The sequence below is a fragment of the Erinaceus europaeus genome, chromosome 2, assembly GCF_950295315.1.
Source record: "Erinaceus europaeus chromosome 2, mEriEur2.1, whole genome shotgun sequence".
NCBI classification, from domain to species: Eukaryota; Metazoa; Chordata; class Mammalia; order Eulipotyphla; family Erinaceidae; genus Erinaceus; species Erinaceus europaeus.
The window spans coordinates 10,153,236-10,167,660 of record NC_080163.1 but is presented as its reverse complement, the minus strand read 5'-3'; the positions used below and the strand labels follow the sequence as shown (position 1 = coordinate 10,167,660).

Sequence of the window (14,425 nt, the reverse complement as noted above, 5' to 3'; positions counted from 1 at the left end):
GGCTGGAGAGTTGGGGTGTAAATATATATGTGCACACACTCACACTTCTCCAGGGTACACACACACATCATAGACCCAACTCACTCTAGGGCCGAGTAGATAGTGCAGAGATTGCTCACTAGACTTTCAGGCCCAGGATCCCCACAGGGAGACAGCATAGTGGTTATGCACCAGACGTTCCTGCCTGATGCCCAGCAGTTCCACCAGCCAAAGCTGAGCAGGGCTCTGGGTGTCTCTTACATAGGCAGCACAAACAGAACATTCAATCTTTAAATAGTCATCAGGTGCTCTCCTCTCCTTCACTCATCCCCTTCCGGGGTTCCCCTCCAGCATCACTCTCTCCCTGGGCTCAGAGCCCTCCTTGGAGTTAAGAGAATATAGCTCAGCTGGTGGAGTACAGGACTTGCATATCTGAGACTCCAGGTTGGATCCCCAGCACATCATGTATTGGAGGGGTGGACTTATCTCTCTCCCTCATCTGAAGTAAATCTTAAGCAGACAAAATAGGAGAGCCTGAGAGGCAGTGCAGTGGATAAAAATTGTTGGCCTCTCAAAACTGAGGTCCTGAGTTTGATCTCCAACATCACAAGTGCCAAAGGGATACACTGGTTCTCTCTCATTAATAAATACATCTTTATTATTTGTCATCTTTAGCACTGCTCCAGACTGCCTATTTGAAATAGAGTGAGATAGAGTGTGTGTGTGTGTGTGTGTGTGTGTGTGTAGGGGGGTCATAGCACTGAAGCTTCCTTCAGTGCAGTGGGGTTGTGTACATGGCAAAGCAGCACACTATCCAAGTGAGATATTTTACTTGTTCACTAAATCCATCTTAAAAAAATAAAGCAGGGCCAGGTGGCACACCTGGTTAAGTGCACACGTTATAGTGTGCAAGGACCTCCAGGTTCAAGCCCCTGGTCTCCAGCTGTAGGAGGAAAGTTTCACGATTGAAACAGGGATACAGGTGTCTCTCTCCTTCTCTATCTCCCCTGTCTCTCAATTTCTGTCTCTACCCAATAACAAATATATATTTTAAAAACTTATTAAAAATAAAAGTAGGTGCAGCGGGTTAAGCGCACGTGGTGCAAAGCGCAAGGACCGGTGTAAGGATCCCGGTTTGAGCCCCCGGCTCCCCACCTGCAGGGGAGTCGCTTTACAGGCGGTGAAGCAGGTCTGCAGGCGTCTTCCTCTCCCCCCTCTCTGTCTATCCCCTCCTCTTTCCATTTCTCTCTGTCCTATCCAACAGTGACATCAATAATAACTACAATAATAAAACAAGGGCAACAAAAGGAAATATTAAAAAATAATAAAAGTAGGATAAAACAGGGACGGGATGATAGTTCATCCAGTACAGCACACATTTTACCAGGCATAAGGACCTGGGTTCGAGCCCTTAGCCACATGAGAGTACCATTCAAAGGGAAAGCTTCGTGAGCAATGAAGTGCTGTGGCCCCCTTTCTCCTAACTCCTCTATCAAAAAAAAAAAAAATTCACCTAACTTTTTCTTTTTTTAAACCTTAGTAGAAAAAAAAAGAAAAAAAGAAATCAAGGGGGTAGATTGTGGTGCACCTGGCTGAGTACACGTTTCCACACACAAGAACCCAGGTTTTCCTAGAACAGGATGGCAGAGGACCTAGTGGGGGTTGCATTGTTGTGTGGAAAAATGAGAAGTGTTATGCAAGTACAAACTATTGTATTTACTGTCGACTGTAAAACATTGAGAGAACGAGAACCTAGGTTCAAGCCTCCAGTTCAAACCTGCAGAGGGGAAGCTTTTACAAGTGGTGAAGCAGGGCTATAGATGTCTTTCTCTTTTCCTCTCTGTCTCCCCCTTCCCTCTCAGTTTCTGTCTCTATTTGAGATAAATAAAATATTCAAAAAGAAATTATGTCACCCTGAAGTCTTAACTCCCTACCCCCAGCTCCAGGAGGTGATGAAGACCCCACTTGGTGGGCAGGTGGGCAGCAGAAGGGGGCCCTGCTGGTGCCCGGGGTCTGTGCCCACTGTGTGTGTGTGGGCGAAGTGTCCCTTAGGCCCGACGCCAGGAGGGGAGTCAGCCAGGAGGCTTGAGATTTCTCAACATGGAGGCCTGGGATTTGGGAGGGGGCATGAGGGTGAATGAAGGAGACCTCATCAGACCAGACAGAGGCAGACCCAGGGAAGGAGAGACACTGGCATCCCTCTCCCCTCTAAGTCCTGGATCAGGCTCAGGAATTTCTCGAGCCCTCCTGACCTGGATTCTATTCCTGGCGGGCAGTGGTGGGAGGGAGGGGTTCTGGTTCCTCTCCAAAGGCCCTGGAGGCCTCACTGACTGTGTTGTTTGTGTGTGTGTTGGGGGGGGGGGGAGGGCAGGGTAGCCTTGTCTTTGGTTCCCTGAACCCCCACCCCCAACCCTGGGCTCTTCAGAAGTGGGCTCACCTCACTTCTCTCCAGAATAAGTGCTGTATTCCTGGTTTTGGCCAAGGGGCTGTGACTTTCTGTGGAGGTCTAGCCTTGGCGCTCAGATCAAAACACAATGACTTTTATTAGGGAAGGAGCCTAGCATTATGGCCAGAAGCAGGGTGGGGGAAGCAGGGGGTTTCAGCCGGGACTCTTCCCACCATCCCACCCCTTTCATCCCCAGCAGTGCTTTGTGTCCAAAGCCTCTCTTCTGAGGCTGTGGTTTTGCCTCCCCAAAAACACAGGTGGGGTGGGAAAGCTAACCTGAGAATTCCCCACAGAGGAATTCTCCACACGGTGGGGGGGGGGCCTCCTGGCCTCGGACACCCCCGCACTCCAGTCCTTTTCCTCAGAGGTTTGACTTCTTCAGCCTTAGCTGGGATGGGCTTGGTTTCTCTCCTTCCAGGGGCTGGACTGAGCTCTCCCCCTGGGTTCACTTGCTGGGTCCAGCCTGGGCCCCTTTCCCCCAAATGCCCCTCCATCCGTTCTTCTGGGCCAACCTGGCATCCAACACTCCCCCCAGCCCATCCCCCAAGTCCAGCTCCTAGCAGGTGCTCATCACACGGAACAAAGAAGTTACTGCTGCCCTGGTGGAGCTCGGTGGATGTGAGGGTGCAATCAGGAGAGGCCACCCGGGTGTTCAAGGGGTCACTGAGGCACAAAGAAGGGGTCATCCAGGATCCTGGGGCATCTTGGGGCAAAGCCAGAGTAGGACACCACAGCCCCACAGTCTGGGAGGCCTGGGGAGAGCACCCAGTCTTTCAGATGTCTCCCACCACGTCACCAGCTTCAGACGAGCACCCCAGGAACAGCCCAGGGCCCAAGCAGGTCTCAGGAGCTCGGGGGTTCGGCAGCCCTGGAAATGCCCCTGTCCCCCAACCTCGAGAGCTGACATCTCTGCTCCACTAGCTGGCGGAGACGGGTGAGGACCAGTGCTGAGGCCTGTGTGAGGCTGTGCTGTGGGGGTGAGAGGAGACAGAGCCAGGGGCATGGTTAGCCCACCTCAGAGACCATGGTGGGAGTTAGGGAGCAGGCCCTAGTGGGGGAGCTGGGAAGGGTCTCAGGGACAGGATCAAGGCATGGATCCAAATAGGAGTCCAAGCTGGGAGTCAGCGAGAAGTCCCAGGTTCAAGCCCTAGCACCACCTACAACCAGAGCTAAGCAAGGGGGTGATGATGTGACACAGGAGTAAGGTCTGATTACTGGGGAGGTGAGGCTGAGGTGAGAGACAAGTGGAGAGAGACAAGTAGAGAGTGACAAGTGGGTAAGGATAGAGAGAGACAAGTGGAGAGACCCAGATGGGTAAGGATAGGCCCAGAGGGCAGAGGAGGAACCTGGCACCCTAGGGAGAGAAGTGGCCCCCTAGCTGGGAGAGATGAGGTGAGACCCCTGGCACCTACAATAAAAAGGCTTGGTGGGAGAGATAGCATAGTGGTTCTGCAAAGAGACTCTCATGCCTGAGGCTCTGAGGTCCCAGGTTCAGTCCCTCGCATTACCGTAAGCCAGAGCTGAGCAGTGCTGGTGAAACAAACAAACAAACAAACAAACAAAATAGGCTGAAGGGCAGGGCAGTGGTGCACTGTGTTGAGTACACACATTACTGTGTGCAAGACTCTGGGTTCAAGGCCCTGGCCCAGGACGGTGGGAATTCTGTCTGAAGGGAGGAAGATGTGAAATCAGATCACAGAAGAAGGGTGCCCTCCATCCAGTGGCCAAACCACATTCTCCTCACTGTGGTCCAGCCTCAGCGCTTTCTGCTGGGAGCAAGTCTGTGGCCTTTCTGTCAGGATGGAAGAACCTCAGACCCCTGTCAGGTCCTGCCCTCGTTCCTTCCAGTGTGGCTGAGATAACTGATGGTGTCCGTTAAGCCTGGCCTCACCCCACTTTATCTGGGTTTAGCCTTTGTCCTGTTCACTGTGGATTACCCTCACATCTCCCCGCTGGAGACCCTCTCCCTCCAGCTCATCGCCTCCTCTGAGGAGGAGACAGCAGGAAAAGGACCCAGAGGCAGGTCTGCTGAGGCCGCAAGAAGTGTCAACTCTGCTGGGCAAGTCCCAGGTGAAGGAGCAAGCAGGGTGGCTCCGGGTAGAGCGCAGGACCTGCCGGTGCAAGGTTCTGAGTTCAGTTCTCAGTACATGTGCCAGTGTAACATTCTGATTCAATTTCTACCTCTCACTAATAAATATTTTGCAGTCTGGGAGGTAGTGTGGAGCACCAAACCTTAGGCTCTCAAACATGAGGCCCTGGGTTTGATTCCTGGCATTGTTTCCCCTTCACATGATGGTCAGGGGACTGAACTGGGGTCCTCGAGCTCTGTCAGGTGATCTCTCCCACCCCCTCTGACAACCCTGCCCCCACCCATAATGCATTTTTGACTTCCATGTCTTCTTTCCTCTCTTTTTAAAAATAGTCGTTTATTGAGTAGAGGCAGAAAAAATGAGATGGAAAGGGGAGAGAGAGAGAGAGACATGCAGAGAGACACTTGCAGCACTGCTTCATCTCTTCTGAAGCTTCCCTTCCCTGTAGGTGAGAACTGGGGGCTTGAACCCACATCCTTGCAGACAATAACATGTGTGCTCAACCAGGTGTGCCCGCTCCCTCTTTCTTCTTCCTTACAGGGTGCCAGGAAGTCAATGCAAGGCCCCTGGCCTGGTTTTTTATTTTTTTCCCTTTTGTGGGGGGGTGGGGAGGGGGGTGGGCAGTGAGGCGTAAACAACACAGCACTGCTCCACTCTTCATGACATCCCCCTGGAGCTGCCCACAACGTTCCCACAAGGTGTTAGGGTTTGAACCCAGGGCCTCATACACAGTAAGCATATGTGCTTCCCATCAAGCTCTCCCAGCCCATATTTATGTATGTATTCATTTATTTGTGCTGGGATGGAAGCCGGGGCCTCGTGCTTATCAGGCATGTGCTCTGACCCTGAGCCCCCCCCCCACACACACTTGGTGGGCAGTCTGAGGTCCAGCTTTCTCTTGCATGTTGACCCCTGACCTCCCCAGAGCAGCCAGTCAAACCCTGTTATTGCCTGATTGACAGTCAGCGTGGGGACCCAAGGTCCAGCCCTCCATCTGCTGTCCTCTGATCTCTGACCCTTTCCTCCATGACTCTGACCCTCCTTTCAGGCTGGGGGAGACCCTTGTTCCTCCCACCACATTTTTTTTTTTTAATGAGCCAAGGTCTCCTGTGTGAGTATGGTCACCACACCTGGGTCGACCTTTCCACTTAGATAGAGAAGCAGACAGAGTGAAAGAGCTAGAGACAAAGAGAGACACTGCAGCACCAGAGCTTCCTCTAGTACCACAGCACCTCCCATATGGTGCTGGGGCCCAAACCCAGTCTCCAGGTAGGGCAAGGCATATACCCTACCTGCTGAGCTGTCTTCAGGCTTCCCTACTCCCACTTCCCACCCTCTATCTGGGGGGGATGCAGTGAAAATTGTGTAAAGCATGAAGCTGAAGCTGGTGCTGGTAGGAAGAAGAAAGAGAGAGAGAGAGAAAGAAGAAAAATTAAAAGTCAAAGAGAGACTAGACAGAAATGGCTCAACTGGGAGAGTGTTGGACTCTCATGCTTGAGATTTCCAGTTCCATCCAGAACACCACATGACCAGAGTGTGCTCAGGCTTCTCTCTCCTCTCTGTCTCCTGTGAAACTCTTACATGTAATCTTTAGAAGAAAAAAGAAGAAGAGAAGGAGGAAGAGAAAGAAGAGGAGAAAGTGGAGGAGGAGGAGGAGGAGGGCTAGGTAGAGAGCATAATGGTTCTGCAAAACACTCTTCTGCCTGAGGCTCTGAGGTCCTAGGCTCAATCCCCAGCACCACCATCTGCCAGAACTGAGCTAGTGCTCTGGTGTCTATCTTTCTCTCAGTCTCTCATTAAAATAAAGAAAATGTTTTTTGAATGGAACTCTAAAGAAAGAAACACACACACACACACACACACACACACACGGCAGGAGCCTGAGCCTCTGGTGTGGAGGTGAAGGGCAGAGCCCAGCAACTGGCTTGGTCAGACCCCAGGGAAAGCCAGTGTCACCCAAGGAACCAAGAACTGAATTTGGGGTGAAGTAGGGATGGGCATGAGTCTGGGTCAGTTGTCCAGGAGTGATGGTGCTCCTGCCCAGAGATTGGGGGAGGGTGCTCCCAGCTGTCCCTTCTCCTGAGAGTCACCCCTGGACATAGGGACTGCCCCCCAGAACCAGGTAACCCCATCCCTGGGACCCCCAAACTGAAGGAGGATGCAGGGTCTGGAGTTGGGCTGAGGCTTGGCTCCCTGTCCCATCCCCTGCCCTGAGCTTCATGGTATGGGCAGCCCTCCTACCTGCAGGATGTGCATGCCCTTGAGAGAGACCACTGCCAGTTCACGCAGCCCATCCTGGGTCAGGTCCACGTGTGCCATGGCCAGTAGCGGGCTGGAGAAACTGCGACGCCACAGTAGCTGGAAGCCACGCTCTGTGTCCCTGAACTTGTAACACAGCAGCTCCTGTATGGGGGCAGGATGATGCCTGGGGGGTCACCCAGGGCAGGTATGAGGCAGGCGGGCGCCCCCATTCACCCCTCCCTCACCCTCACCTGTCCGTAGGTGGCCACTAGGACCTCTGGCCGCCCGTCCAGGTCGATGTCAGTCACCAGGCCGCAGAGGACGCTGTCAAACTGGTCACTGCCTGGCAGGAGCAGCTGATCCCCGAGGCCCCGGTTCAGCAAGTCCCTGGGGTTCCCCGCGGGGAGTGGGGAGACAGGTGAGAACTGCCCTAGCATGCATGGAGGCTTTCCCAGCTCGGCCCCAACCTGGACACTTGCTTCTCCCAACTGAGCATTTTTGTTTGTGGTACTAGTGATGAGGGAGGGGGCTTAACCATATTTTCAGTATTTACAGCATGAGACTTGGCAAACGCTGCCTGTTAGGGTTCTCTTACACCCAGAGCCAGTCAGTGCGTTTTGCTCGCTGCTCTAGGAAGAGTGGACATGCCAATATATCCACAGTCCATGTATCTTTTTTCTCTTCCTTCCTTCCTTCCCTTTTCTTCCTCCTCCCCCTTCTTCTCCTTTTCCCTCTTTCCTTTCCACCAGGGTCATCGCTGGGACTCAAGTGCCAGCACTGTGAATCTGCTGCTCCTAGCAACCTCTCCTCTCCTCATCTCTCCCCCCCCCCTTTTTTTCTTAGGACAGAGAGAAATTGATAGGGGAGAGGAAGATAGGGAGAGAAAGGCATCTGCAGACCCACTTCACTGCTTATAAAGCTCCCCCCCCCCCGCAGGTGGGGACCCTGGGGTTTGAACCTAGGTCCTTTCATCTCTGTAGGTTCTAGACTTGACCACTCTCTTCCTTATCCCACCCCCGCCCCCAGCTCTAGGACAGGAAGGCCTAGACTTGCCCAGCCCTGGACAGCCTCACCCAAAGGGACTTTCCTCTCAGAGGGACCAGGCTAGCCCACAGTCCTGGGCCCCATGCCCCTCACCGGTACACCACTGCTGGCTCCAACATGCTGGCCACCAGCACGCTGTACTCTTCCTGCTGGGGCCTGTCCTGTGTCTCTGGAGAGGGAACACAGATGGGAAAAGGTATGAGGGGACTGCTTCAGGCACCCCCTTCAAAGAGAGAAACCTAAGGTTGTAGGGAGAGTTAGAGGTTAGACAACAGTGGAGAGAAGATACAGGGAGGAGGTGCAGGGGCTGAGTAGGAGCTCATAAAGCTGGGGACCAGATCAGAAGATAAAAAGAAGGGACTGGGCATCCAGTTGAGCTCTCACAATACCATCCGTAAGGACCTGGTTCAAGCCCGTTCTCCACCTGCAGAAGCTTCACAAGCAGTGAAGCAGGTCTGCAGGTGTCTCTCTTTCCTTCTCCTTCTCTATCTCCCCCTCCTCTCTCAATTTCTCTCTGATGGAAGACAGCACATCCAGTAGGGTGCACACCTTGCTATATACGAAGCCCTGGGTTCAAGTGTGGGAGTCCCATGTCTTGGGGAAGAGCAGAGTGGAGTGGGGGAAGTGCCACAAGTAATGGAGTGGTGCCCTGGTGTCTCTCCTTTGCTCTCTGTCTGTCTCTGTCTTTCTGTCTTTGTCTACCTGGAAAAAAAAAAAAGAATGTAAAAGCCAATCTGGGAGGGATAGCATCACAAATGATTTTATGTGACAAATCACGAAAACAGGTGGAAGTGACAAAGGTTTGGGGGCAGCAGAAGAACCAAGGTCAGACACAGTGACACAGCGTAAGGGGAAAACGCCAGCCAGAAGGGCAGAGGTCAAGTCACGACTGATGCCAGGGAGGCAGAGACTAACAAGGGGAGTAAGGGGGGAGGGTGTGTGTGTGTGTATGTGGGGGGTGGCCCTGAGGGTTGGGGTGGCCTTAGGTCCTGAGTCCCCAGGTCAGATCAGAGCCAGAGAGAAGAAGAGAGGAAGCCAGAGTGACAGCCAAGGGCAAAAGCAGAAGCTTGGCCCTAGTGTTAAAGGTCTGAGGTTAGACCACACAGGCAGGTGGTGATTAAGAGCTGCAGGGGCAGGGGGAATTGGGGTGCATGTCTGGGCCTTGGGGAGTGTGGGGGAGCTCACCCTCAGGAGCCTCCAGGTTGAAGACGATCACCCGGGAGATGGGGCCATCCTGCTGGACCGACCACATCTGCAGCACCTCTGTTCCAAGGGGAAGAGGGTCAGGATGCTGCTGACCTTTGCCCCCTGCCCTCTGCCGCCCCTGACATCACCTCGACTCCGCTGGTCCACGTGAGCCACGCGGACGTACCCACTCTGGCAGCCGAGCGCTGACAGCCTTCTGGATGTGCCGGGAAGGTTGTGTACATCCAGCCAGAGGACGCTGGGGGGTGGGGGTGGGGGCTCAGGAAGGTGATGGGTATCTGGTCCCTTCAGGAGAGGGCACCCTGATCTTGGTGGTGCAAACTCCCAAGGGTCTGATTTCTCTAATCCCCCCACTCTACTGATCTTGGGGTCAGTTCCTTCAGTTTTCTGGGTCCATTCTCTGTGCTCCTGGCAGCCCCCCCCCCCCCCATTTCCCTCTGCTCATCTCTGCCTCTTGCTGGCCTGGAGGTCACTGCTAACATGTGATTTCTCATGGCTACCTCCCTCTTTCTCCACCACTCCACTCCCACCCTCAGGGACTACCTCTACCTGCTGGTCAGGTCCGTGAGTTCCGGGAAGAGGTTTTCCACCGGCTGCTCCTCAAACTGATGCAGCCCCTCATTCTGGGGGGAGACAAGACACCACCCCATAATGTGGAGTTGGCAGTCAGCCTGTAGGGCCCTCAGCAGGGCCAGAACCCCCACCATCTTCACCCTGCCTACCTCCTTGTAGAGATGAATGGCTGGGTCATTCCCGCTCAAGAGAAACACAGTCTCCAGCTGACCGCCAACCTGGACCCTAACAACAGAGAAATCCAGAACTTGCCATAGCAGGACCCCAATGGGTCAGGCATAATGGTTCTGAAAAAGACTTTCCTGCCTGAGGCTCTGAGGTCCCAGAGAAAAAGGACAGAAAGAGACCAGAGTCCTGCTCAGTTCTGGCTGATGGTGGAGCTAGGGCTTGAACCTGCAATCTCAAGAGTCTCGAGTATCAGAGTCTTTTGCACAGTCCTTATGCCATTTCTCTAACTCATGTTTATTTATTTTTTTTCTTCATGTGTTTTTAAAATCCTCCTGCTGTAAAACCTGCCCTGAAATCCCTAAAGTTCTGCGGTCCAGACACTGAACCTAGGGCTAGAATTTCAGAGAACAAATCTGCAGAAGCTAGGCCTTGCTGAAACTCAGAATCATGGAACTCTCCAATCTCCCAACTGCAGAAATTGAGCATGTAAGAAATTTCCATTTCTACAGCCCTCAGCCCTGTTAGAATCTTTATTCTGGATGCAGACTCTTAAATGGTTAAAGAGCCCCAAAGACTAGGATTTCATTGTGTACCTCCTCTGCCAGAAGGTTCAGGAATTACCACATGAATATTGAGACTTAGGATGGTAAAGATGCACTTCCAAGGATCCAGAGGACCAGTTTCTAGAATCTTCAACTCCGTATGCAACCAGAGACTGGCAAGCTATGACCCAGAGGTGAAATTCAACCCATAGCTTGTTTTTGGAAATCAAGTTTTGTTGCCACACATCCACATTCGTGTCACTTACACAGCGTCAACCACTGCCTTCTTGCTATAATTGCGGATTTGAGTCATTGTGTCAGAGACTGTCTGCTGCACAAAGATTTAACTATCTAGGCCTTTGGAGAAAAAATGGGCCTATTCCTGAGCTTGACCACCAGTGTTCCACGATAGAACCTGGAGCTCTAGAACAAAGTTCACATACTTGAGCATTCTAGACAGTCTACAATCTAACTCCTTAGTTATTATTATTATTATTATTTAGATATTGACAGGCAGAGAAAGAATGAAAGAGCTCACAGCAATATTCTCTCTCTCTCTCTCTCTCTCTCCATATATATGAGTAGTGATCTTGTCTCCTTGAAACATGAAAAAATGTTAGAAGACGTTTTAGTTATTGTCAGGCTTTCAAATCTTGGGACTCTCTGAGGTTCCAACTTAAAAAACCAACCAAACAAACAAACAAACAAAAAAACCCCTAGTATTTCTGGATCTTGATATGTTAGAATCAAAAGCATTCAAACCTGAGAGTTTAAGAGCCAAATGAACTCTAAGGCCAAACAAAAGAGCAGTTCCTTGTGCCTTGGGAGAAGGGGTACAGCGGTTGTGCTCTGGACTTATAAGCATGAGGTCCTGAGTTTGACCCTGGGCATATATATGCTAGAGTGATTACTGTTGCCTCAGCTCTCTCTCTCTCTCTCATGAAATACAGAAATAAATTTTTTTACCTTATTTTAAGATTTTATTAATTTATTGATGAGAGAGGTCAGAGAAGAGAAAGAAAGCCAGACATCACTCTGGTACATGTGCTGCTGGAGACTGAACTCGGGACCTCATGCTTCAGAGTCCAACACTTTTATCCACTCAGTTGCCTCCTGAACCAGTATTTTTTCTTATTTTTATTTATTTATTTATTTTTGCTTCCAGTCACTGAGGCTCAGTGCCGGTATTACAAATCCACTGTTTCTGGTGGTGGCCTTCTTCTTTTTTTTTTTTTCCCCCCTTTTCATTTGACAGGACAGAGAGAAACTGAGAGGGGAGGGGGGGGGTGATAGAGAAAAGGAAAGAACTCGTGAATCCTCCCTGCTGCAGACGGGGCTCAAACCCAGGCCCTTGTGTATCCTTTCATGTAGTACTGTGTGCACTTAACTGGGTGCACCACTGCCCGCCCCTATTTCTTTTCTACCAGAGCACTGCTCAGCTCTGGCTTATGGTGGTGCCAGGGACTGTATCTGGGACTTCAGAGCCTCAGGCATGAAAGTCTTTTTGCAAAGCCACTAAGCTACCTCCTGATCTATAAATAAATCTAAAAGGCCGACAAAGAAAGCAGCCTGTCAGCCGAGTCTCCACAAAAGCATGAAGCTGAGGATCAAAACTGGAACCTGTTTGCTACAGCATCACGGCCCCCTCTCCCCATCCCAACAGGCACAGCTGCCCCCCACACAAGGAGAGGTACTTACTCTGCGTGGCACAGCTGGAAAGGTGTGAACTGGAGCTCCAGGTTCAGGCAGCTCTCTGCAGGGAGCACACAGGCAGATGGGCCCTGGGGAGCCAAGGGGTCCCATGCCCACCCTCCTGGCCCTCCCCCCGCCCACCCAGACTCCGCTTACGGGCAATGGAGTCGAGGTTGTACTCAGAGCCGGGCTCGTAGTCACAGTAAATGTTGAGGAAGGGGCTGCCCTTGTCCCCTGAGTCCTGGGGGTGGGGAGAAACTGGCCTCAGGGGGGAGGAGGGGCAGCAATAGGGATGTGGTCGGAGACGGGGGGGGGGGGGGGGGGGGAGGAGGAGGGAAGGGGGAGATCAGCCAGGTAGGTGTATGTACCTTAATGAAAGTGATCCCCACAACCAGACCCCTCTTTGGGGGCGACTTGTTGAAGGTGTCGATGGAGACAATTTCAGCATCCACTGGGGGCGGGTGACAGTTTCCAAAGTTCAAGTTTCAGGGACACGTGTGGGTTCCACCTTCCAGTGACACCCTCCCCGCCCACCAAACATCTCCAATCACCCTTGACCTCTAGGACCTCTGACCTCTAGGTCCCAGTGAATGTGGTTCTGAACCCCACTTCTTATTCCTGCACTCTGACCCACGCTGCTTCCCAGATGACCAGCCTTAACCCCTTCCATCCATCACCACAGAGCCTCCGAAGTCTCCACACCACCCCCGGCCCCCAGCGCCCCGCACCGGGAATGTAGTTGAACTGCAGCTCCTTGGCCACCGGCCGGATTTTCTGTCGGAGGTCTTGGTAGCGGAAGCCCAGCACCTTGCCTTTAAGGGTGGCTGCCAGCAGCTCCCCGCGCCCGCCCGCGCCGCCCGCCAACCCGTACACGTTGCTCTGCGAGGAGAAGCGTGTGAAGCTGTCCTCGCGCAGCGGGCAAGGCCCAGCGGCCACAGCTGCCTCCCCCATCACCAACTTCACCCCTTACCCCACCACGACTCCCTAGGAAGCGACCTGGAGAACTGGGGCGGGGAGCTGTCGCGCAGACTGATGACGTCGCGAAGCCGCCGGCGCTGCCCTATACCAAGATGGCAGCCTGTCGGGCCACCCGGGCTTCCTAGGAGCTTGTCAGCCCCAGTGCGCCTGCGCGCCCCTCCCCGGTCCTTTTCAGCTGTCTGGCAGGCTCTCCCGCCGCTGCTGGGTGTCGTGAAGGTGGGAGCAGGTGGCAAGCACAATGCCAATAGAAATCTAAAACTTAACACCAGCCACACCGCACTGCATAAAGCGTTGGACTCTCAAGCGTGAGTGAGGTCCCCAGTTTGATCCCTGGCATCACACGTGGCAGTGATGCTCTAGTTCTTCCCTTTTGTTTTTTTCTTCCTAAGGTGGCTCATAGGATGGACCAGACTGTGCTGTTCAGTGTCGAGTCCTAAGAGTCTAGTCCAGGACATGACACACAGTAGGTGCTTCGTGAGTGAGTGAATTTGGGTCTGGCCTGCCAGTGAGCTAATGTGTTCTTCAGGCTTCTACCTCCTATGACAATCACTCTACCACATTCACTTAATATTTGTTGAGTGACTGGTCTGGGGAGTAGCACAGTGGATAAAGTGTTGGACTCTCAAGCATAAGGTCCTGAGCCCAATCACTAGTAGTGCATGTACCAGAGTAATGATTTGCTGTCTCGCACCTATCAGTAATAAATAAATGAAATCTTCAGAAGAAACATTTGAGTGAATGAATAGGTGGAAAGCTACGGGTTGAGGGAAAGAACTGTTCTGTACAGTGGTTTTCTGCCATGGCTGTATGTTTGAATCAGTAAAGGATCTTTCAGGAATAAGTAACCCAAAAGGGTGGGGCTAACTCCATGAAATCACAGTTGATCAGGATAGGCAGGACTGGCATCTCTCCGTTGCTCCATCCATCCACTGCTGCCAGGGATGCCCCCTTTCCTGCTGTGGCAGGTGTACCACACACCACTAAGGTTTTCCCAGGGACACATGGACACAGCAGTCATGGGCTGCTTTCCACACCTTCTTCAGAGAGAGAGAAGCAGAGCATCAGTCTGGTACATGTGATGCTGGGGACTGAACTCAGGACTTTGTGTCTAGATACTGAGCCCAGAGCACTGCTCAGCTCTGGCTTATGGTGGTGATGGGGATTGAACTTGGGGTGTCAGCCTGCAATATGCAAGTTTTGTATGCTACCACTTTACCTCCTTGGCCTTTAACCTGTTATTGCTGTCACTGATGCCAGTGCCCCTCTAGCCGTCTTGGCTTGGAGGGGTGCCCAAGAGAACCTAGGTGTTCCAAGGGTCCCCGCCCCCAGCACCTCTGACCCAAGTGTCCAGGAGAATAAGCTTGCCCTACAGGGGATAGATGCCACCCACTTTCCTGAGGTGTAGCCTGAGCCCAAAGAAGGGCCCAGGAGGTGACCCTGGCCCTGCAAAGTGGCAGGTGTAGCAG

At 52.6% G+C, this 14,425-nt stretch overlaps 1 protein-coding gene across 1 annotated transcript; it reads right to left on the bottom strand.

Annotated features, from left to right (window-relative positions):
* Nucleotides 1-2,503: 2,503 nt before the first annotated feature.
* Nucleotides 2,504-12,972, bottom strand: KPTN (kaptin, actin binding protein). The gene is made up of 12 exons (XM_016193670.2): nt 12,710-12,972; nt 12,350-12,432; nt 12,138-12,222; nt 11,988-12,042; nt 9,729-9,804; nt 9,556-9,629; nt 9,135-9,244; nt 8,986-9,063; nt 7,894-7,969; nt 7,008-7,143; nt 6,757-6,918; nt 2,504-3,394 (listed from the first exon to the last, which is right to left on the bottom strand). Exons 1-12 carry the CDS (start codon nt 12,930-12,932, stop codon nt 3,269-3,271), a joined length of 1,284 nt encoding a protein of 427 aa, XP_016049156.1. The 5' UTR covers nt 12,933-12,972; the 3' UTR covers nt 2,504-3,268.
* Between the last annotated feature and the right edge of the window lie 1,453 nt (nt 12,973-14,425).